This window comes from Triticum dicoccoides, chromosome 6B (assembly GCF_002162155.2).
Source record: "Triticum dicoccoides isolate Atlit2015 ecotype Zavitan chromosome 6B, WEW_v2.0, whole genome shotgun sequence".
Classification (NCBI taxonomy): domain Eukaryota; kingdom Viridiplantae; phylum Streptophyta; class Magnoliopsida; order Poales; family Poaceae; genus Triticum; species Triticum dicoccoides.
The window spans coordinates 448049337-448073065 of record NC_041391.1 but is presented as its reverse complement, the minus strand read 5'-3'; the positions used below and the strand labels follow the sequence as shown (position 1 = coordinate 448073065).

The 23729-nt window shown below is 48.7% G+C and overlaps 1 protein-coding gene across 3 annotated transcripts; it reads right to left on the bottom strand.

The window, feature by feature from the left end:
• Positions 1 to 694: 694 nt before the first annotated feature.
• LOC119323233 (trafficking protein particle complex subunit 2-like) lies at positions 695 to 5969 on the bottom strand. 3 transcript variants are annotated; one of them, XR_005156182.1, is made up of 7 exons: positions 5809 to 5969; positions 3701 to 3783; positions 2746 to 2831; positions 2563 to 2624; positions 1878 to 1963; positions 1041 to 1555; positions 695 to 906 (listed from the first exon to the last, which is right to left on the bottom strand). XR_005156182.1 is itself a non-coding variant. In XM_037596832.1 (7 exons), the coding sequence occupies exons 3-7, from the start codon at positions 3779 to 3781 to the stop codon at positions 1463 to 1465; spliced, it is 408 nt and encodes a 135-aa protein (XP_037452729.1). In that variant the 5' UTR covers positions 3782 to 3783; positions 4441 to 4527; positions 5809 to 5969; the 3' UTR covers positions 695 to 1462. The 3 variants fall into 3 exon arrangements, 2 of the variants coding, with proteins under 2 accessions (XP_037452729.1, XP_037452728.1); XM_037596832.1 differs by adding an exon at positions 4441 to 4527 and having other exon boundaries at positions 695 to 1555; XM_037596831.1 differs by having other exon boundaries at positions 695 to 1555.
• Positions 5970 to 23729: the final 17760 nt, after the last annotated feature.

Sequence of the window (23729 nt, the reverse complement as noted above, 5' to 3'; positions counted from 1 at the left end):
ACGCCACTATGCAATCTCAGCTCAGCTCAGACGGAGGCGATAAGGACTGTTTCTGAGCATGAGCTTTTTGCTGGCTCCTAGGTTTCGATTGGATGAAGAGTTATTAATCGGTAGAGTGGGACTCACACACACACACCGGCTCGCGGCACTGCAGAGCTGCATCTGCATGCCGAGCTCTGCCGGATCTGGGACGTGATGCATGTGTGCGTGCTTGAGCAAATCTCCCCCCGGATTTGCCTTGGGGTGATTTGATGCACTAGCTACCAGTAGATTCAGAAAGATGGACTCAATAGCGCGGCCGCCGGGGCAGCTCGATAACGCATAGCGGTTGCACGGCTCAGCTGTCGACCAACGATTGATTGATTGATGGGAGCGAGCTAGAGCCAAGTTTATGGCAACAGCTAAGCACGCCTCGGCTGTCGACGATGATTGACGAGTGAGCGAGCGAGCTAGGCACGCACGCACGCAAGCACGCATATGGTTATCTACCAGATGTGGATGATCGAGCGGCACGCGCACACGTGAAGAAGCTTACGACAATAGCCAGGCGTAACAAGACGGCTTGCACTTTTTACACAATGCGCATTTTGTTTCGTTAAGAAAACCTCTAATCAATAACTACTTCTTCGACATGTGGATTATATGTTATAAAAGATGGCAATCACGAGAAAAGTACTTTCGGAAACGAATATTGTGACATAAATTTCATGGCACATAAACACCTGTTTGTGTTAAATAATCATCGGCCAAAGTCTTGTCTTCACGAAACGAAAAGGCAAATCTCCAAAAGAAAAAAAGGTGACTACATTTCGAGGGTTTCCAGCCAAGTGACAGCTCTTCCTTGTACAATCCCAAGTGATAATTGCAGATTCATTTATTAATGGAATTCATCTGATGAGCGAAGACCTTTCTCGGGAGATTCTGCAGGGGTCCTTTTAGTGGAGCTACAGTACCACTACCAGCTGGTCTGTTGCAGTGTCCTGTAATATTAATGCCGCTGCGTGGTTCCATGCTTCATACAGCTCGTGATGAGCGAAGACCTTTCTCGGGAGATTCTGCAGGGGTCCTTTTAGTGGAGCTACAGTACCACTACCAGCTGGTCTGTTGCAGTGTCCTGTAATATTAATGCCGCTGCGTGGTTCCATGCTTCATACAGCTCGTGATGATACTGCGGCACCATCTCCTTTCACTGCCATGGCTACAGATATAATGGTGCAGTATCGATGTGCAAGGTAAATTTAACAGGGCTCAGCTTAGGACACTCGAGTATCTCAAGACAACAGCACAGGACAGGGGTAAGGAGATAAACATAAAGATGAAACGTTGGCAGGGGAAATGCCTCAGAAATAAGCAAAGAAAACTCTCCGTTGAGCACCATTTTGGCACATCATAGTGCTAGCTCATTTTCAGGATCTACTGGTCATTCAATGGTCGCTTACATGGTCTTCCACCTGAGTGTATGCTACAGGTATTTCCTTGCAAGAGACCTGACCTTGGTATTGAAATGAGAGGATGTGATGCGAGAACCAGGCAAGTAGAGTGGATTAAGGAATATCTGCACAGCAAAACATGCACAAATATAAGCAGAAATCTAGCACGACCGCGCAAGCAACAAGAATGCTGGAATGCATGACAACATCCTGATCCTTATGCAGCTCTATCATGTATAAAAAGGGCTCATGCCACACTACTGAAGTTTTTTCATCCAGCTGCAAATAGTAGGATATGGACATAGAACATAGGAAGCATACCACCATCATCTAAAGATGGCATTTCAACGCGTGTATTTTTTTTATATATTCATATGAATGTCTGACTTAGTTTAGAACAGCAATCAAAATAAATGTAGCTTTCTCAGTACACAGCTAACAGTTTACCTTGATGTAAAGTTCGTGAACTTCCTGAAAGAAGCTTTTTATACCATCTTCACTCCGTGAATCATGAAGCAACATAAATCTAGTATGTGATGAACTGGCTGTTAAGAAAACAACTAGCAAAGTGCCCGTGTGTTACAATGGATCCAAAATAGATAATACATGCTCAGAAACTTGAAACAAAATCATGCGTATATAAATATATTCCTCTTGTTTGTTTGAATGAGGCAGGGGAGGGACGAAGATGGTCTCTGCGGGACTAAGGGGTTTTCTGCAAATATGGAGCAGAATGGTCATATCCTTTGCAAAAATATCACAGCTTGCCTCACAATGTTTTAGGTGCAGATTGTAAGGTCAGAATGACGGATGGCAGACACACCACCATCACCAACTGTTTCTTTATATATAGGAGTCAAGATAATACTACTATGAGGAAAAATTTAAAGAAATGTAGCAAGGGCAATCACGGTTATGAGTTATCACTCTCACAGGAATTAAAGACATACACAAGACCCCAAATTTACCTGTTACGGCAATATCTTAAGTCGTTTGCAGACAGAATAATGATAATTCTGATCAAAGGAATTATCACTAAATTCTCGCATTTCTAGATTCTTTTGCTGCCAAGACATCACACAAGATTTCGGCTCTCTAAAAAGACACCACATATAAGCACTCAAAAGGATATGACCAGCAGTTACATAAACAGACACCACAAGATCGTTGAATCTATCTACTGACTTCAGAAACCTGAAAATGGCGAAAAAGAGGAATAGTTATGTGAAGCAAGAAACGAGAAAAACTACAAGGGGGTCTACATTGAATCTTTGGATACACCTGACTGGGTAATGACAAATCAACAACCACTCACATTGTACTTGTAGCCCATGCAAGGTCCTGAACAACATCTAATGCAGCATGCAAAATGAACTGATGCTGATAAGCCTGATCTTCTTTCTGCGAGAGGAAGTAAATTGGGTCATCATGAAACAACTGACTGAACATACGCTAATAGGATGACCTACAGGGAGAGGTAAATGCAATGCATGCCTCTACTGTCAATCATATACAAAATATAAATATGAGAAGTGGTGCATGCATTCTCAGTTGATCTCACATTTCTAGCATTCACGGTGAATGGCTCACCCTTTCTTTGAACCTTGTCAACGATCGAACAAATTTACAGATATGAACCGGGTACCATTTGATTAGTAAGATTGTCAGAGGTAGAGGGGTATGTAAAGGAGGAAGTAATGAAAGAGGAAGCAATTGCTAGTAGTAACAACTTGTCATGATCATTGGTTCATATAACATCCATGTCCTAGGTATTATAAAAATATAATATTATTTTTGCTAAGCAACTACAATAGAATAGAATTTAAGAGTCCACCTCGGGTCTCGAGACGAAGAGGTTACTAATTATGCCTCTATGAGGGGGAAATAATGTGATAAGATCACAAGAGTTGCAAGTTTTCATCATTTGGTTATCTTAGAAAATAACTGTAAAGCTACATTTGATGTTTATAATACAGATGAACAATTTATTCTTGCTCGAGATGGGATGGACTCATGGATAGTAGATGTCCCATAAAGTAAGGTTGCAAACCAGTGATAATACTGTAATGAACAATACATGTGCACATTAATACATGATCTACCTCCAGATACAAGATTACATGCATCGTGGATTCCATCAGTAGCAAAGGAATATGGGAACAAAACTAAAATGAATATTTAATAAAGGCACGTATAAAAATACCACAAATGTAAGAAGTGGAGTAGAATATACATTAATTACTAAAGGGAACAAACTGAACGAATCATACTTTTGGAGCGGATCCAACTTCAGCATCATAGATTGGGATATCATTCTTACTGACAATCACAAAGCATGCTGTGCTCGCCATATCTGACAGGAAAATTGCAATTTGTTTATCTGAAAGTAGTTTAAAATTGTCGCTGACACTGAAACACAAATATCATGACTACACAGCTAAAGCAAATTCATTTTTCAAATATTTGAAAATCACATAAGCATGAGACATGAGTAAAGCAAACTACCTCGCCATGATACTATTATACATCAAGACATTAAGAACCAGGAACAGCCAAACAGTTGAAGTGTGTCATAATAGTAAGTAGCAGCAAGATTAATATCAGAGCATTCACTTAGCTAATATCAGATATATGATACAATATACATGCCAAGTAAGTAAGAACGTTACAGGGTTTAGACAATTCAATTCATTTTATCCACGAAACATTTGGCTTATGTAGTTTGCAAGTACAAAGCTACAAGCATCAATAGAGCTAAAGCTAAAGCAAAAATCAGGGAAGGACAGCTATTTGTATGAAAAGATAGAAAATTGGAATTTTGACCATAAATACTCTTAACTCTTTTAAAGAATATTTTTTGGTAAAAATAAATACCATAGATACCCTTAGCTGCCTAGCATCCAACATAGCACAGTCGTCTTCTTAAAACAAAATAATATTTTTTGGTAAAACTATGCAGTACACTTTTAATTGCCGACTTAGTAAGAATGACAAGACGTTATTCTTTAACTAATCTGTCAGGTGAAAATTCCCCAATCATATAACCGGTGACGACACCAGTGCGCACTTCTGGGCGACTACACATCTTTTTGGATGCCTGCACAAAGAGAGCTAAAATTGGTGAACACCAGGATGCATTCACTAGCTGAAGGGATCTACGAGTTGATGGATGGCTAAAATTGGCTTCCAATGACTTCCGACTTTACACTGTCTCTGGGATTGGGAATGCTAGAGATCAAGATTGTCAGCTAACAAACCAGACCGGTGATTTTGGGGAACATAAAATCTACATGGCTAAGTAACCCCCATCCTGGCTAATTTGAGCCTAGCTGAGTGCATGCCAGTAAGGGATGTTTGGTCATCCCTCGCCCGTTTCAGTTGGCCATGGCTGAGTGAAAATGTTTCTGGGTTGGCTGCATTACAGGATTGGTGGGGATGTTGCATGCGAGAGCATGTTTGGTTGGATTTGTCCGTAGATATTGCGATCACTATTTCTACAGGGTGGTGAATTTGCCCCCTTATGTTGTGGGGTGGGTGGTTTGGAAAACAGCCAAGTCCTTGTGATTAAAAAAATTGTACTACTTTGAATCTAAGTTGACTACTTATGTTGTTTCTTAGGAAAATGTACAACAGCAGCCACTCAGCCGTCTGTAACGCATGCCACATGGGATTTTTATCTAGGTGGAGGGGAGAGAATGAAGATAGAGGAGGAGGGTGTCTATAATTCATCAGACAGTCGATATCCAAAAATATCGCTCCTTATATACAGCCATTTATCTCCTCCGTCGAACCATCATATCCCGTGCTCCAACATGGTGATTTCTTTTCCTTTTTTATACTGCCTACTCCGGCGAGACCTGCACAACATTGCGCTGCTTGGATCGACGCCGAGGCACCACTAGCCGGCCGAGGAGCATCTGCCATGGATGGCGGCGAGCACATGTTCTGCTAATTTTGGGGGCGAGCACTAGGGTGGAGGAGCGGTGGCGGCCAGACTGTGCAAGGTTTATTTTCAGTTGCTAATTTTGGGGGGTTGCAGATAGAACATAGACAGACTGTTGTACAGGGAGTCTTTAATGCTGTCTAGAGGTGATTGCATCAGACGGGGTTATCTAAACTACTGAACATGTCTTTATGCACCATCAGGATGTAATGCTGTAGGCACGCTGCAGTTAGAATTCTGATCTATGCGCAATTAAAAAATCGAAGGGGGCTCTACAAATAATAGCACTCGGAACTGTTTGGGATCGAAATCGCATAACGAAAAATCACGCGAATCCTCGACGCTGCAAATGAACAACAAAATTGACAGGGAAGCAAAGACCGGATTGATAGGACCACCGCGCTCAGATTGGTCAGAGAATCCCGTTAAACTTACCTCATAGGCTAGAGGAGTGGAATGAATGGAGGGCGGAGAGATGCAAGTAGCGGCCGGAAGCACGACGGAGGTCAGCAGAGGAAACCCTAGCTTGGACGAAGACGGGGAAGAAGGTTTTTTTTAGATGGGGAAGGAGGTGTCGAACGAGTAGTTTTGGCCCTTAGAACATCCCCCGTACACCCAGTCCCACAAAAATCGGTTTAAAGGATACCGTTAAAAAAAATCACATTTTTACTGTATGACTTTTATTCCGGCAGAATAGATCCTGTAAAATATTTTATTGTCTCCTTAAAATTGCACAACCCCCTAAAAACTTTTTAGTTAAATTACAATTGAATCCGTCTCGACTGCTCCCATCGCGAGGATCTCGTCAGGGACAGAGGAGGCGCGCATCTTGCCGATGACGGCGCCGTCGTGGAGCAAGACGAGGACCACAGGGACGAACGCAACGATAGCTAGTTTGCGGCGATGGCGGCGGCGGCGGTAGCTAGCTTGCTCGTGACGCAACGACTGCTAGCTAGCTAGCTAGCTCGCGGTGGCGACATTAGCAGTAGCTAGCTAGCTCGCGGGCCCCGATGGGTGACGATGACGGTGTGCGGCAGCTCATGAGCGATGGCGGCGACGTGCGGCAGCTCGCATGGGGCGGCAGCAATGAGATTTGATCGGAATCGAGCTCGAGAAGTCCATGGCGCCAGTTGCGAGGAAAGCGGTTGGGATTGAAATTTCCCTCCCGCCAAAATAAAGGGGAGCCTCCAAAATCGGGCTTCTCAAGGGGAGCCTCGATGTAGAGGAAATGGGCTCGCGAATTCGGGATCCCACAAAAAAAAATTCAGGACGGTCGGATCTGGAGGATCTGTTTAGGACGGGTTTACGGGATCCCACAAACCGGCGGTTATTATACCTGAGGGCCTGGGTTGCGGGATATGTTACAGATGCTCTTAGGCCATGCACGTGCTTAAGTTGCTTAGAATAATAAACCGTGATTCTTCTAAGCACTAGTGCTTATCTCTACTCTTAGAGTGGGGCTTGGTAGCTTCGTCTTTAGGGTTTAATTTTGTCCCGGTTTTTCGTCTCACCCCCACCATCTACCGCTTGGTTTTTTTCACCCACCAAAAACCAAGTCGCATGACCCCTCTCTTGGTCATGTCTCATCTTCTAGGGTTCATCGTCGCCGCCTCCCACACCAAACCCAATGGGGCGAAGATCCATCTATCTAGACTAGATCGATCTCTTCTCCCGTCGATGACGAACCCTAGCTAGCTTTAATCGCGTGTGGTGGCTGTGTGCGGCGGCGGAGAATGCGAGGCGAGAGCTGTCGGGTTTGTCCGCCTCATCGTGGCTAATGGTCGCGTCGACTGTGTCCGCGTCCTTCTCTGGACGACGGCGCTGATGGAGGGAGCCGCTTGCGCTGGCTAGGATCCCGATCGATGGACGCGCCGGGTTGCCGCAAACCCTAGTTGATGATTTTTTTTCACACTTGAAGGTGGGAAAGGAGAAATCAAGAGCAAGTAAGGAAATAGTCGAAATTGTGTTCATGAGCGTAACAGGATTCTTATTATCATGATATGCAACAACATGTTAACGGAAGTTATATACACATTGGTTCGTTAGTTGCAAACTTTTTCGCGAATACGTAAAAGGCTTACGTATCATTGCATTGATAGGTAGAGAGATGAGTTCCTCCTCAAGTTCTCCATCGCCGATGATGAGTTCTCCGTCATCTGCCATGGGCGCGATGAGTTCCTCCTCAAGTTCTCCACCGCCGATGCGCGTGCCAGGGTGGGGCTGCGCCCGCCGCGATCCCCGCGCTTTCGCCTCATCATCCACCCTTGGAGCCGCGCGGCCGGCTGCGAGCCCGTCCAGCTGCGCTTCCGCGTCGAGGTCGAAATCACCGGGATGCCTGACCAAGCGTGGCACCGCTCCGCCGTGGAGACCTTGCTCGCCCCGTACCTCGACATTGAGCACCTGCACCCCGCCACCCACAACGGCTCGGACATGTCTAAGTTCAAGTTCTCTGCTTGGACCGCCAACCCCGACGCCATCCCCCGCTCCGCCGACCTACTCCTCCCAGAGCCCGACGCTGTTGAGGCGGATGCTGATCCTGACCGTGCGGAGCGGTTCGTTCTCCGCACGCTGCACAAGCCGGTTCAGATCTTCGTCACGCTCTCCGAGGACTTTCGCCTCCCGGCCCCCGCGCCTGCGCACGGCCCGGCGCGCGCCCCGGACAGCCCTGGCGACGACGACGGGGCGGCCTCTTGCCAGCCCTCCCCCCTCTCCCCCTGCTTGGCCGCAGCGCCACTCTTTCCCGCGACGCCCGGCGCCACCGACCCGCGGAGGCCCGGGTCCGGCCGGGCACGCCGGCCGCCGCCGTCGCCACCGCCGAACGCGTCCTCCGTTCCGTGGCTGGCAGGGGATCCTTGGGGCCCACCTGCCCACTGTTCCATCGCTGCCTGCTGGCCACCCATCGCCCAACGGCTCTCTGGGATGCACACCCGGGCCAGCCACGCTGGGCCCTCGTCATCCCCGGGCCCCGCCTCACCTGCCCTATTGACGCGGTCGCCCTCATCATCCCCGGGCCCTGCCTCACCTGCCCTGTTGACGCGGTTGCCGCACCAGGACAAATCTCCGCTGCGCCAAGACAGCGGTTCCCCTCGATCTCCCCCGCACCCTGACTGCGGGAACCAATCACCGCTCGGCTCCCACCCCGGTCCACGCCTCGGATCCCCTGCGGGCCCTGTCGCGGCCAATCCCGACACACCCGACAGCGCAGCTGTCACGGATGGGCCACCTGAGCAGCGCTGCACCAACTCCAGCCCACCCGCCTGTGGCCGATCTGTCCCTGCGGGCCCGACGAATACTCCTAACAATGTGGTGGCCACGGAACCAATCAGCGTCCACGACACAGATCCTGCCACCAATCATGTCGTGCCCTAATCATTGTCCCACCCGCCGCTCGCTCCCTCGTGCCCTCCTGCTCCGCGGCTGTGGGCCCCGGCCCTATCACTGCGCCATGCTCCACCAACGGTGGCGATCCCGATCGTGCGGCTGAGGAGGCCCTGGAACGGTTTGCCTCCTCCGTCCAGTGCGCGCCGACCCCTATCCTTCCGCTGCCTGCTCCTCGCCACCTACGCCGTGAAGTTCCTCTGGATTTCACCCCGCGCGGGAGCGACCGCATCGCCAAGGCCGATCACGGCTATGATTCCAAAATGAAGGCTAAACGCATCCTCCTTCGACGCCTTGGGCTGCTGCACGACGACGAGCCCCTCTCCGACGCTGTTCTGGACAGATACACGCGCATGTTTGATAAGCCCCTGGCCGCCGACACAATTGTCGCGCTTGCCGACTACCACGGTTGGAGGGTGCCGCCCAACCCCTCTTCGCCTCCGGCCACCACGGCGTTGTTGATCGTCGAGGCTTAGCCGTGCCCCGCGCCGTTCCTCTCGGAGCCCCCAACCAGCTGCTGATGGATTACACCCAACCTATTATTTTTTGGAACGTCAGGGGTCTGAACTGCCCTGCTAAATGTTCGGCTGTGCGCTCCGTTATCTCCTCGGCCACCCCCTCAATTGTATGCTTGCAAGAAACGAAGCTTTCTACCGTCTCCTCGTCCATTGTCACCGAAGCTTGTGGGCAGGCCTTCCGCAAATTTCACTTTCTCCCGTCCACGGAAACCCGAGGCGGCATCCTCCTCGCATGGCAAGACGACCTTGTGTCCATCTCGCATCCCACGATTGGCACGCATTTCATCAACGCTCTCGTCTCCCCTCTAGATGGTAGCCCGCACTGGTGGATCACCGGCGTCTACGGACCCAACGACGAGGCCGCCAAAATCGAGTTCCTCGCAGATCTTCATGACACGCGCTCTACTTGCAATGGCCCGTGGCTCATAGGGGGCGACTTCAACATGATCATATCCCCTGACGACAAGAACAACGGAAATCTACACCGTGCTTCCATGCGACGCTTCCGGCGCTTCATCGCCGACGAGGAGCTCTATGACATTTATCTCCACGGTCGGAGATACACATGGTCAAACGAGCATGACGCCCCGACGCTTGAGCGCATTGACAGGGTCCTTTGCACTGCGGGTTGGGAGGTCAACCACCCAAGCTGTATGTTGCGCAGCCTATCCTCCGCGGCTAGCGATCACGCACCCCTCATCCTCGATTCTTTGCCGCGTTCTGCCGGACACAGACGGTTCCACTTTGAGAGGTTTTGGCCTAAGCTTCAGGGCTACCATGATGCCGTCGCCGAGGCGTGGGCCTCCGCTGCTGACGAGCCGGACCCTTTTCGCCACATCTATGCTCGCCTGCGGGCCACCACCAAGCACCTCCAGCATTGGAGTGCCAAGACTGTCGGCAACATCTCTCTCCAGCTCGCCGTCGCCCGTGAGCTCATCGCCCGGTTCGACGCAGCACAAGACCTCCGACAACTCTCGACGGCCGAGACGTGGCTCCGCCGCCAACTCAAGGCGTCCTACATCGGCCTCGCATCGCTCGATCGATCCATCGCCAGGCAGTGCGCGGTTCAACTACCTCAAAGGCGGCGACACAAACCCGGCCTTCTTCCGTCTCCACGCAGCGCAGCGCTCCAAAAAGAACATGACCCTGCAGCTCAAGGTGGGCGATGCCACCATCTCCGGGCAGGCTGCCATTGCGGAGGCCGCGCATGCACACTTTTCTGACATTCTGGGCTCCGCCCGCGAGAGGCTATCCTCCATCGACCTGGACATCCTCGACCCGCGAACGTTCGACTTGCAACAACTTGACGCCCCGTTCTCTGAGCACGAAATTTGGGAGGCCATCAAGTGCATGCCCAAGGGGAGAGCGCCGGGACCGGACGGGTTCACCTCCGAGTTCCTTTGCGCGTCTTGGACCACGATCAAGGCGGACTTCGTCGACGCGTTCAACAAGCTCTACAATCTCAACGGCTGTGGCTTCCAGCGGCTCAACGAGGTGCTTATTACCTTGCTGCCCAAGAAACCGGACGCCACCACGCTCGCGGATTTCCGTCCCATAAGCCTGATCCACCTGTTCGCCAAGCTCTTCGGCAAAGTGCTCTCTCTTCGTCTTGCACCCAAGCTCGGCGACATGGTCTACACCAACCAAAGTGCGTTCATCGCGGGCAGATGCATTCACGATAATTTCCTGCTCGTCCAGCAAACGGCGCGGCAACTCCACAACCTCAAACAGCCGCGCGTCATGCTCAAGCTCGACATTGCCCGCGCGTTCGACTCGGTCTCCTGGGCCTTCCTGCTCGACACCCTCCGCCACCTTGGCTTCGGTCGGCGGTGACGCGAATGGGTTTGCATCCTCCTCGGCACGGCGAGCACGCGCATCCTCATCAACGGCACCCCAGGGCCGCCAATCCTCCATATGTGCGGTTTTCGGCAGGGGGACCCCCTCTCCCCCATGCTATTCGTCTTGGTGATCGACACCCTCAACAACCTGCTCTGCCGCGCCGTCGCCGGCGGCGTGCTTCAATGCCTTACCTCGCGCCACATGGCCTCGAGTATCTCACTCTATGCCGACGACGTGGTCGTCTTCTGCCGGCCTGACAAACAGGACCTCTCGGCAGTCCGTCGGCTGCTCACCCTCTTCGGCAATGAGTCTGGGATGTACACCAACTTCAACAAGTGTGCGGCCTCCCCGATTCGGTGCACGCCTGCGGAACGTCTTGCAATCGCATCCCACTTCGCATGCCCCATCAAGGAGTTCCCCACTACATACCTCGGCCTCCCGCTCTCCATCCGCAAGGTCAGCACCGCTGCGCTACAACCGATCATCATCAAGCTCGAGCGCAGGCTCTCCCCCTGGTGGGCATCTATGATGTCGCGTGGTGACCGCCTGGCGCTCTGTCGCCACGTGCTCGCGGCAATGCCAGTGCACACGCTCCTCGCCTTGGCCATCAACCCGACTGTCCTCAAGCAGATCAACCGCCTCCTCCGATGTTTCCTTTGGCACGGACGCAAAGATGCAAGCAGCGGCCACTGCCTCGTCAACTGGCGCCGCGTCTGCCGTCCCATCGCCCTGGGCGGCCTTGGCCTGCCGGACTTCCACAGTACGTTACTTGCAAACTTATTAAGGACTAAACATTATTCTACAATTGTCCGTAGGCTCTTTCTCCAAACAACTTGTTATTCTTTCTTTGAAATGTTAGTTGTGTTCAACTTACTTCATGAATACAAATTACTAGCAAGCTAGCACCAACAGAGAGCGTATCCTGTGAAACGGACTGACTCATGCACCAGGTGCACCACCAGGTTATGGGCCATTAGATTCGAAAGCAAGGGACAAGATCCATCTACAGTGGGAGCTGCTAGTACATTTGCAAAACAGACCTTCAAATCAAGCTAAATAGATCGGATGGACCTCCCAAGGCCAGTTCGTCTACCTCCCTTTTACTCTGTTCTGTACTACTACTCCAGGTCGCTCTGTACTGTCGAGCTTCTGTTTTAAACAAGCTGAGAAATTTGACAAGTTGTGCTCTTGTATCAGCTAATTTAACTGTTGTGTGATTGCTCATTGCTGACTTTGGCAAATATTACAAAAAAATCAAATTGATTTTTCACATGGTTGGAAAGCTCAACAATATGAAGTATCAGAGAAGCAAATGTTATTTTACAACTGAACCGAAGATCATTGAACACATTCCTTCAGATGTATGCAAGAACATCACGTCTTTTACATTGAGACATCACAAGCATACACATCAAGTGTACAGCAACCGCTCATCTAAACTACAAACAAGCCACATACTAAATTTTGTTACCAAGTGTACATTCTTGAAGATGACTCCTACTCTGAAGATTACCCGGTCATGCCTTCAACTAATTGATTTGAAGATCAAAGGCAAAAATTATTGTTGGAGCATGAAAGATGGTCCTGAATTTGAATAGTCACCGAACAGTCAGTTCTGGAGCAACCATAAAAACCATGATATAGAAATATTTGCATTTCAATGAGTGTTCATCAAAGAGGCTTATGTGGCCTGACAATATGTATGTAGATAATCTTCATATGTCATTCTTCATTGCTGCTATACAATATAAACAATCGTTATTGGGAATCAAAGGATGGCGAGATGGAGGAAGGGACAATAATTCACATGAAAAACAGAAGAAAAAGAGGTACAGCAGCTTTGCACTCAGATTTGTAAAAAATATGATAATCTCATATCTTATTGTCAAAATTAGCCCCAATATATTAGATGAAAACAATTAAGTGAAAGTGTACTCAAATAATATATGAAATAGGTTGTCGTGATATTACCTCAGATTAAAATCAGTACCAGTATCTAGTCAACTATTGTATACTAAAACAAATCCTCCAGTCCAGTGACTAGCCTAAAAATTCAAAAATAAATTCACTAGCCTAATTTGCCTGGTGGAGTGGTACAGAAGAGGGAGAAAGAGAAGACTGATTTTGGTGAAAATCTGAGATAGGTGCATGAGCATAATCAACACTTTAAAATCTTGAAAAACTTTAAAAGCGCTCCGTATTAAAAGGTCACACAAAACTAATTTTGAATAAAGGTGCTTAAGCCTTGCACAACGTTGCTCCATCTGTTCCAGGTTTAAAGAGTAGATATGAGAATGTTTTCTTGTACAAGTCTGACCTCTTTTTTTTTAACATGTACAAGTCTGAGCTCTATCAATTCGATGTAATGTGATACAAACTTGGTGTTTCTGATTATATGAAATCTACGCTTTTAAGAAAATGTATTCACTATGCAGAACATAGACAAGGGCGTGTCCGGTTGCAATTCGCTACAGTACCCGCATTGCATTGTCCATCTCCAGCCATCCTGGTTCTTCATATGCAGCCTCACATGCACGAGATGCAACATGTTTGGTTGCCTGCATCGCATGAAGGGGCACTTACCCCCTTGTTGTTTGGTTGCCGTTTTTGTGCTTAGGGTGTGAGCAGATGTAAACTTCAGCTGTTTGGTTGCAAACAGCGTTTGTGTTCTGCTCACCCCATTCAAATGTGGTGGCCTTACCACCACATGATCAGCACAACAACAATCACAACTGACAGCAGATCAAAGAGGCAAGCACTGACAGCAAACAAAACAAGCAACCAAATGAGATCAAACAAAGCAAGCAACGGAAATGATAGCGAACTACATAGATTAACAGCAGGAGCATTGTTGTAGGGTCAAACCCTAGAGGGGATCTTTTCACACTTGGAGGGGGAAAAGGAGGAAGAACACTCAAGAACACAAGGAACAAAACACTCAAACAAACCCAAATATAACATCCACTAGAGTAGCATACATGAGATCCACAAGATTACATGAACAATTCAAGGAGAATAGCACTAGGTGAGTTCTTCCCACTAGGTGAGGTCTTGATGATGATCTTCTCCAAAAGGAGGCCTTGACAATCCAAAGGATTCTTCCCTAGGTGGGGGCTTGATCTCCAAAGAGGAGGGGATACAAGGAGCAAAGCTCACAATGTTTTATCTAATACTTTGCTAACCCTCCAAATGACCTAGGAGATGAGTATATAAAGGCTAGGGACGAAACTTAGGGAAAGAGGGGTACAAAGGACTAAAATGTCCCTAAAATGCATAGCCACGAGGGAAGGGTCCGGGTACCCAGGGTGGAACCGGCCGGGCACCCGGACCGGCTAGGGGCACCGGAGGAGGGAGGACCGGGCACCCGGGGTGGCAGAGGGCGGCCGGGGCGGTGTGGTTCGGGCACCCGGGGCCGGTTGGCCGGGCACCCGAGGCTGGCTGGGCGGGGGGCAAGTGGAGGGTCGGGCACCCGGGGCCGGCTGGGCGTGTTGGGCCGGGCACCCGGGGCTTTGGGGCCGGGCACCCAGGGCCGACTGGGGCGCTGCCCGGGCAGAGGCCGGGCACCCGGGGCTGAGATGGCCGGGCACCCGGGGCCGAGATGGCCGGGCACCCGGGGTGTCCAGGGGTTTCGGCCCTCCCCTTGTCTTCGAGTCCGGGCACCCGGGGTCCTTCCGTTCGGGCACCCGGGGTGTCCAGGGGCTTCTTCCCTTCCTTCTCCTTGGCCTCTCCTTCATTCTCTTGCTCCATGGATGCTCGCATCTCCGTCTTCTCCTTCCCACGATCATCTTCGATGTACCTAAGAATGCATAGCGTATCTCTTTGAGGTAGAATCCCATTCTCATGTGAAACTGAACGAAACTCGGAGAGGAAAGAAGTGACCTCGTTCTCGATGTTGCGTGCACGTGCTCTTGTCATTGGCCGAGTTGGTGCTTGCGGAGGTGATGAAGTGTCGGTGCGGGTAGTCGAGGGATGCTCCGTGTCATCTACCCCCCACCTTGGGAGAGATCCGACCTCGGATCGTGATCCTCATCACCACGGAAACGGTTGTCGTGGATGGACTTGTAGTTGGACGAAGTGGAAGTCATGGCGCAATCCAATTACTCCAAGGTGTCACCAGAGGAGTATACGTGCAAAAAGAGCAAACACAAACGACACTCGGAAATACAATAGTTAGCGCATACAAAGTGTCCATTAAGTAAGAATGAGTCCGTGCGGCAAGATTATTCGTGGCAAAGCGCATGAAGCTTATCAAGATGATATAGAATGAGATGCAAAGCATTCATGGAAGCAAAAGCATTCATTGTGCACACAAATGTGTTGTGAATATGATCAATGCAACCACGATGCAAAATGATGTCATAGTGAGACGGTTTATCAATAGCATGAATATGGCAATGGATGCTCAATATGAAAAGGTTATCATGTAATTGATGGTAGGCAATAAGATCATGATGTATGAATATGCCGTCAAGAAAGATCACAACAAATTTGCTAAGGAAATGCACAAGCTCAAATATCATGGGAATACGAGATGCAGTAAGGCAATCATAATGTGTGTCAATCCATGCATAGGGTGCAAACTTGCGGTGAGTATGAGATGTCCATCGAGCATGACATGTGGAAGCATAATCAACCAATATGGAGGTTGTTGTACAAAAAGTCAAATGAGTGTTGATGTACCAAAGCTCGATGTCGTCGCACGAGTGGAGTTCGGAAGGTGCATCCAATAAGTGCGAGCGCTCCTCAACTTGAAGGTCCAAAGGGTCCATCTCCAATGTCGCTCCTCCATTTGTGAGATGTATCATGTAGACAACAAGAATGAAACAACAATGAAAGAGTGACCCATCCAATGTGCGTACTTGAGGATGGCTCAAAGGGAAGGACTTCACCTTTATGAGGATGTCAAAAATGTTGGTGTCGCGCATCGTGTACGCCTTCACATGACCAAGTTGTCTTGCCATGGTACCGCCTTGTGAATCCTTCAAAACGAAAGAACATGACAAACACTCGGAAAGACAAATGAGGTTAGCGGAAGTGCAAAACCTATCATTCGCGTGGTGAGATACCCAACAAGTGTATGTATCATGCTCATCATAAGAAAGAACAAGGGAATTTGGCATGGTATGTAAGAATATGATGTGATAACAACCAAATACAATAGGTTCAAACAAACAAGCATGCATCACAAGTAAATTTTCAAAGTCTCCAAGATCAAGAAGCATAGTATGGTTGCACTCAATACAAGTGGATATGAGAGAGGCAACTAATGGAGGCAAGTGATAATGAGCAATATATATCATGTGAGAGGCATGAGCATATATGTCATCAACCCAAGAAAGCGAGTAAGAGTGGAACATGGGTGATGCAACATAGCAAGCAATCATAGTGACTAAGTCAAGCAAGCTAGTAGTGCTTGAGCTCGATGACATTCCTAAGATTGGCCACTTGAGCGTCGCCACCTTGAAGATGACGAAGGGGAAGAAGACTTGTAGTTGGCCACCATGTCTCGTACTTGATCCCTTTGTTCGGCCAACTTGGTGTCGAGGTAGTCCCTTATCCTTGCTTCATTTTGGCGAATGTCGATGGCGAGTCGCTCAATGCCTTGCATTGTTCATTGTAGTCCGAAGATGGACGTTTTGGTGATGTAGTTGTTCGCGTTGTCGTTGTTGTGGAAGACCGGAGATGAAATGCCTTGCCTATCCATCACAAGACTCGGGTAGAGATGAGTAGGAAATGAGATAAACAATACCAAGTTACCTTTTCCCAAAGTTGAGGATGTATCCCGTTTCACTCAATGTGAGATGAAAGAATAGTGGAATTGGTACTGGACTTGTTCACTCACACCTATCAAGTAAAGCTTATGGTGGAGCTCGGTGAGGATAGTGGCACAAAAATTTGATGCAAAATGTTAGCAAGAGTCAATAATGTTGGAAAAGATTCACAAATTCGCAAGTGAAACAAGTAGACCAATAGCAATATGTGGCACACGGAAACACACACACGGATAGATAAATGGGGTCGTGCAACCAAGGAATGAGCACAAAATGTGGAATCCACGGAAAACGCTCGTGTTGCACAACTCAAGAGAGAAGCTAGCACGATTGCTCAATAGGAGGATACGACACTTGTGCACAACCTATAAGATGCAAAATGTATGAGCCTTCTATCCCAAGTATGCTATGTGTATGATGTTCCTGTTGTTATTCTCAAGATGATCCAAGATGATCGGATATGAAAATCTTATGTGCAATGTGGTATGATGCTATGGCTATTGCTTACAAGCTCTTTGCTCTCTTTTTGCTTAAAAGCTTGTTCTTTTTTTATATGGCCACTTATGCGAAATGCACAAACCAAAATAGCAATTGTGTATATGCGGGAACGATCTTGTGACACAAGGGATGATATGATGATACCAAGATGACACCAATATGATATGGTATGTATGCAATGGAAGGTACAGATCACTAATGTGCACAAGTAACATTGCCGGCAATACTCAAATGGCTAGTCTCGATAGGCAAGTAACGCAAAATGGGCTAAGGGGTTAACAATGTAATGGCAAGAATGTACAATGATAGGATACCACAATACCAAGATGATATAGAGGTTACCGTTCTTGCTTACGGTTAGGTTGTCAAAATGGTGAAGTGGTTGATGTCGATGATGACCTCGCGGCGATGATGAGTGGCGGTGTTCTTGATGTAGATACCAAGATGATGTAGACCCATCCCTAAGTAGATGAAACACATTAGGAAACGGTAAAAAACCATGAACTCAAAATCTCAAGGAAAATGTCAAATGGTGGTAGTGGAATGTGTTGGTGGTTCCGGTGTTAGCAATGCAGAAGTGGTGGTGGTGATTGATGACGAAGCAACCGTCCCTAAGTAGCCGAAACACCTTAGGAGACTCAAGTCACCACTCAAGCAACCACAAATGTTATATGCATCAAAAACGGGTTAGGTTGCGAAAAGCGATGGTGGTTTTGCGTATGATATGGTGGATGGCCTTTGCAAATATGCAAAAATGCCAAAATTTTGATGGATTCAAATGGTGGTAAAACCAAGATGAGAAGCTCGGGCACGTTGCTAGCTTTTCAACGAGCCAAAGAACACCCAAATCGGAGTTCGGGGGTGAAAGTTATGAGTGAAAACATAAAGCGTACGCGACTGGTTCTAGGGGGTGCGGGTGCCCGGGGGTGGAAGGTGCGGGCACCCGGGGTGGTCCGGGGCAAACAGCCCGGGGATGCGGGTGCCCGGGGTTTGGGGTGCGGGCACCCGGGGTGGTCAGCGGTGGTGGGCGGGGGGTCCGGGTGCCCGGGGTTTGAGGTCCGGGTGCCTGGGGTGTCGGATTTGGGCGGAAATTCGTGGATTTCGTGGAGGGAAAGGTGGAGATGGATGGTGGGAAGGCTAGATCCACTTAAAACCAAGCAAATCCATGGATCAAATCCAACAAAACCTCATGAAACTAACAAATCACAAAAAAAATTGGGGCTATTTTTGGTGGGGAATTTTCGAAATTGGGGAAGAACACACAAAATTAGGCTAGAAAACAAAGAGGGGAGGCTCCAATTTTGTGATAAACGTGGCTCATGATACCAAGATGTTGTAGGGTCAAACCCTAGAGGGGATCTTTTCACACTTGGAGGGGGAAAAAGGAGGAAGAACACTCAAGAACACAAGGAACAAAACATTCAAACAAACCCAAATATCATCCACTAGAGTAGCATAAATGAGATCCACAAGATCACATGAACAATTCAAGGATAATAGCACTAGGTAAGTTCTTCCCACTAGGTGAGATCTTGATGATGATCTTCTCCAAAGAGGAGGGGATACAAGGAGCAAAGCTCACAATGTTGTATCTAATACTTTGCTAACCCTCCAAATGAACTAGGAGATGAGTATATAAAGGCTACGGACAAAACTTAGGGAAAGAGGGGTACAAAGGACTAAATGTCCCTAAAATGTGTAGCCACGGGGGAAGGGTCCGGGTACCCGAGGTGGAACCGGCCGGGCACCCGGACCGGTCAGGGGCACCGGAGGAGGGAGGACCGGGCACCCAGGGTCCAAGGCCCGGGCACCCGGGGTGGCAGAGGGCGGCCGTGGCGGTGTGGTCCGGGCACCCGGGACCGGCTGGGCGCGGACCAAGTGGAGGGCCGGGCACCCGGGGCCGGTTGGCCGGTCACCCGGGGTCGGCTGGGCGTGTTGGGCCAGGCACCCAGGGCCGGCTGGGGCGCTGCCCGGGCAGAGGCCGGGCACCCGGGGCCGAGATGGCCGGGCACCCAGGGTGTCCAGGGGGTTCGGCCCTCCCCTTGTCTTCGAGTCCGGGCACCCGGGGTCCTTCCGTCCGGGCACCCGGGGTGTCCAGGGGCTTCTTCCCTTCCTTCTCCTTGGCCTCTCCTTCATTCTCTTGCTCCATGGATGCTCGCATTTCCGTCTTCTCCTTCCCACGATCATCGTAGATGTACCTAAGAATGCATAGCGTATCTCTTTGAGGTAGAATCCCATTCTCATGTGAAACCAAACGAAACTCGGAGAGGAAAGAAGTGACCTCGTTCTCGAAGTTGCGTGCACGTGCTCTTGTCATTGGCCCAGTTGGTGCTTGCAGAGGTGATGGAGTGTCGGTGCGGGTAGTCGAGGGATGCTCCGCATCAGGCATCCTCCTTCCCTGCTCCACGCCAGGGTGCTGCTCCTGGACAAAATATTAACAAGTTCACAGCACAAGTACCATAAGTTCTAGCCACATACCATAACAAGTTCAACACCAACACGTAAGTTAACTACATTGCACGCTCAATGTCACCAATGCAGTTGTGCTTGCTGCAACGAACCTTGCACATGATCGAGGAGTCATGGTTGTAGATTTGGACCTTCAAGACAAGTCCTGAGATGCGCAGAATGAGGAGGTCGCTGGGGATGATCCGGTGGCAGCGGTAGAAGTAGTTCCAGCCTTGGCCAAGCACCATTTGCCCCTCAAAGTTATGGACATGCACCCAGAACTCGCACCACTTGTTCGCCAACAGCCTGACCACGAAGTTATGTCAGTGCAGAAATTGAGCAGGCCAACATCATGAATGGCATTGAGGACTGGCGCAAAGCAAGGCAGAGATTCCATATCTAGTGAGGAATATGCTCATGGTCGAAGACTTTGTCCTTGTCGAATAGCACTGAAGAATAGAAATTGGCTTGGCTAGCTGTCCAGAAGCGCTTCCTCCTCAGGCGAGCAGAATCATATGGATTATAATCAGTGAAGAATACATGCTCATTGAAGAAGGCATCAACCTTGAACTTCAGAGTTTTGGAGAATGGATTCTTCGGCTGAGGCTGAGGAGTGTCGGTAATCTGAAGAATGACCTCTGGTATGTCAATTTCTGGAGCCATAGGCCGAGTAATATCTTATGCTTCAGTAGCAGTCTGGGCCTCCATTTCTTCAACATTTTCATCAGCACTAGTGGCTAGAATCTCTTCATGAATGGAAGGGGTGGCATGAATTTCTTCAGAGCCCATTTGAACTTCAGTTGGAGCTGGGGACTGAGGAATTTGTTGGATTGGTGTGAACAGAGGAGAGTTGGGGTGTTGGCTATCCCAAAAATCATCGTTCATCACTGGAGTGGTGCAGCCAATGTCCACATCCTCATCCACTTCCATTTCTTCAACGCCGGCCTCTTCAGTAGTAAACTGAGGCGTTGGCGATGATACCTGAGGAGTTGAAGTGAAAGCCTCAACTTCAACTTCCTCACCCATCTGCTCTGTGGAAGCAACAGAGGGATCTTCTTCAGCAGATTCTTCAGGAATCTGATAGTCTTCACCATAAGGAACAAGTTCCTTTGATGGTATGCTTGTAAGGGGAACAACATCAATGGAATTGTCCATTGAACTTGTCAAAATCTTCGCCTTCTTGGGGGCTGAAGATTCTGTGGCAGCTGATGCTTTCCTCTTCTTCAAAGCAGCACGCTCCATAGCTTTGATTTTCTTCACTTCCAGAGCAGAAGGAAGAACTGGGCTTGGTGTTGGTGCAGGCGGAGCAGTGAGGGTTGGATAAATTTCTTCAGGCCCAACTAATGCAGTTGGCCTGTTCTGAGCAGTTTCTTCAGGCGCAGCAATTGAGTCTTCAGCTGGCCTGGCAGGTTCTTCAGGCGCAACACTAGTGGTTGTCCTGGCAGTTTCTTCAGCGGCTGGACTTTCTTCAGCAGCCCTGGTGCTTGCAGTTTCATCAGCAGCCTGATTTTCATCAGCGGTGCTGGCAATTCCTTCAGTGGCTTGAGCAGATGCTTCAGCCTGAGTAACGTCAATGTGCACAGGAGCAGCAACACTTGAGGTGAATTTCTTCGTTAGCTGAACGAATCTTACTTTGGCACCCTGCCATTCAACCTTGTAAGCGTCAAATTCTTTGCGGAGCTTCTTGATGTCAGCTTGTAGTGCAATGAGCTGTTCAGGCGAAATACTAAGGACATTGTCCTTGAGATAGCATTGCTTTTTGTACTGCACTTTCTTAGCCACTCAGGCTTGGTCATACTTTCACTTCTCTTCAACTATGAATGACGTCACAACGTGACTTTGTCCAGGAGTGAGGCCCAACTCTGGCATTGGAGCATTTGGATCCTTGTGCCATAGGTCGATGAAATCGAACATTTTCTTCAGATCAATTAGAAGGGGCACAACACTCCCTTTGGCTCTAGCGGCCCGCTGCTGTCTGTCCATGATGATATCAGCTAATTCATCATCATCAACTTCATCATTAGAAGTGTTTGAAAGACCACCTGCTTCTTGTGAGGACTTGGTCTAGTGCCTCGTCCAGCAGTGGCCTTGGTCTTCAGCAGAGTGGGACCAGTTGATGAAGGGTGAGCTAAAGAACTTGCTGAAGCTCCTGAGGCAATTGATATGCCAGTGGTCCTTTGACACGTGGCGAGATGCACAGGTGCTGAGGACTTTGCTGGAGGAGCTGAGGGTTTTAAAACCCGAGGAATTTGAGCAGTCTAAGGAATTGGGGCAGCTTGAGGAAATTGCCTTGGTGGCACCAAGGGAATTGGCCGTGAGGGCATTGAAGAAGAACTTGGCCGTGAGGGCATCGCTGAGGAAGGTGGTTTCTTGCCTGGCTTCTTTGGCATAGCCTTCTTGCTTGAAGAAGCCTCAGTAGCGGCAACGGTAGCAGCAGAATCCTCATTGAATTTCTTCACTGCTTCTTTGGCCTGCTTGGCCAGCTTAGCTTGCCGCCTGGCCCACTCATCAGCATAATCCTCACCACGTTTAAGTCTTGTTGGATCAGCCAATTTGCCAGGTGCCAGAGGAGGTCTTGGGCACAGAGGGTTGAGAGCGATTTCCTTCATGTATTTGGGAGTGACATATCTATACTCCCTCCACTCTCTTGCCCATCTTCTTTCTATCCTCTGAATGTGCACTTTGCGCTCATTCTTTGTTTCCTTGTCGTGAGTTGCCTCATCATGCATGCAGTACCCTGCATAGATATCCGCAGGGATCTCAAAAGCACTATTGACCTCAAGCTTCTTTCCTCCTTTCCGAGGCCTTTTTCCATCTGCCATTTTCTTCAGCTGAGGAATTTGCACAATCGAGTTCTCTGAAGAAGTATGCAGCTTTTCTTCAAGGAACGCTGTAAATGAGTTAAGTTGATGAGAACCTAGTGATTCAGCAGCAGACATGTGTACCTGTGAACAGAGTATAGGTGCAAAGAATTTGGAGAGGTCATATGCGTTCTCAGAAGGTTTTGTAAATTGAACAAGTTTGAGGAAATTGACCTGATGTGTGTTGAAGAATTTCACTAAACGTTCTTTGTCTTTGGTTCCAGAGTTGTGCGGATCGTGGGATTCACACAATTGAGGAATCATGAAGAAAAACGTCACTTAGCGAAACAGATCAAGAACTGAAGATTTGTGCTAGGTGTTTAAAGTGTGGAGGTTGAAGAATAAACACCCTTTGAGGATTTGATGAAAACCATCAGTATAATAAATGCGGTAAAAGTAACTTTTAATTATCCTTGACAAAGAACACGACAAACTGTAAGAGTATATTTGGAAGTTCGTCGGCTCGGATCTTCCACGCCCTAATTTGGCAGAGGAAGACGTCTACGGCGGCGGCAGAGGGAAGATTTCCGCGACCGGCGCGAGTACAACGGCGATGAGGTCGAGGCAGTGAAGCTCTTCCTCACCGGCGATGATGGAGTTAGCGGCGGCGCTAGGGTTTGAGAAGCTCGAGCGAGGGAGTGAGGTCGAGTGGAGTAAAAGTGAAATGAGGAAGGGAAGGGGGTATTTATAGCTGAGATGAAAAACTGTTCGCGTGAAGAATTTGGATGAACGTGCCCCTGACCCTTCTCATTCGCGCGACATGTGTCACCCACATACTAAGAGGTGGAGATCGTAGGTGAATAGATAAGTATATCATGGAATACGTAACGGTTTGAGCGGCAAAAGCCGAAAATTTCAGATAAGAATATTTTAAAGTGTCGTTCGCAATTTCTTCAGCTGACAAGGACACAGTGAAGAATTTGAACGATTTTCAAATAGAACGCACATGAAGAATTTGTGAATAGACTGGGTTGAGTTTAGCATAGAGGGGGAAGGATCCGATCACATTCACTTAGCAGAAAAGTCAGCTTAAAGAATTAGCA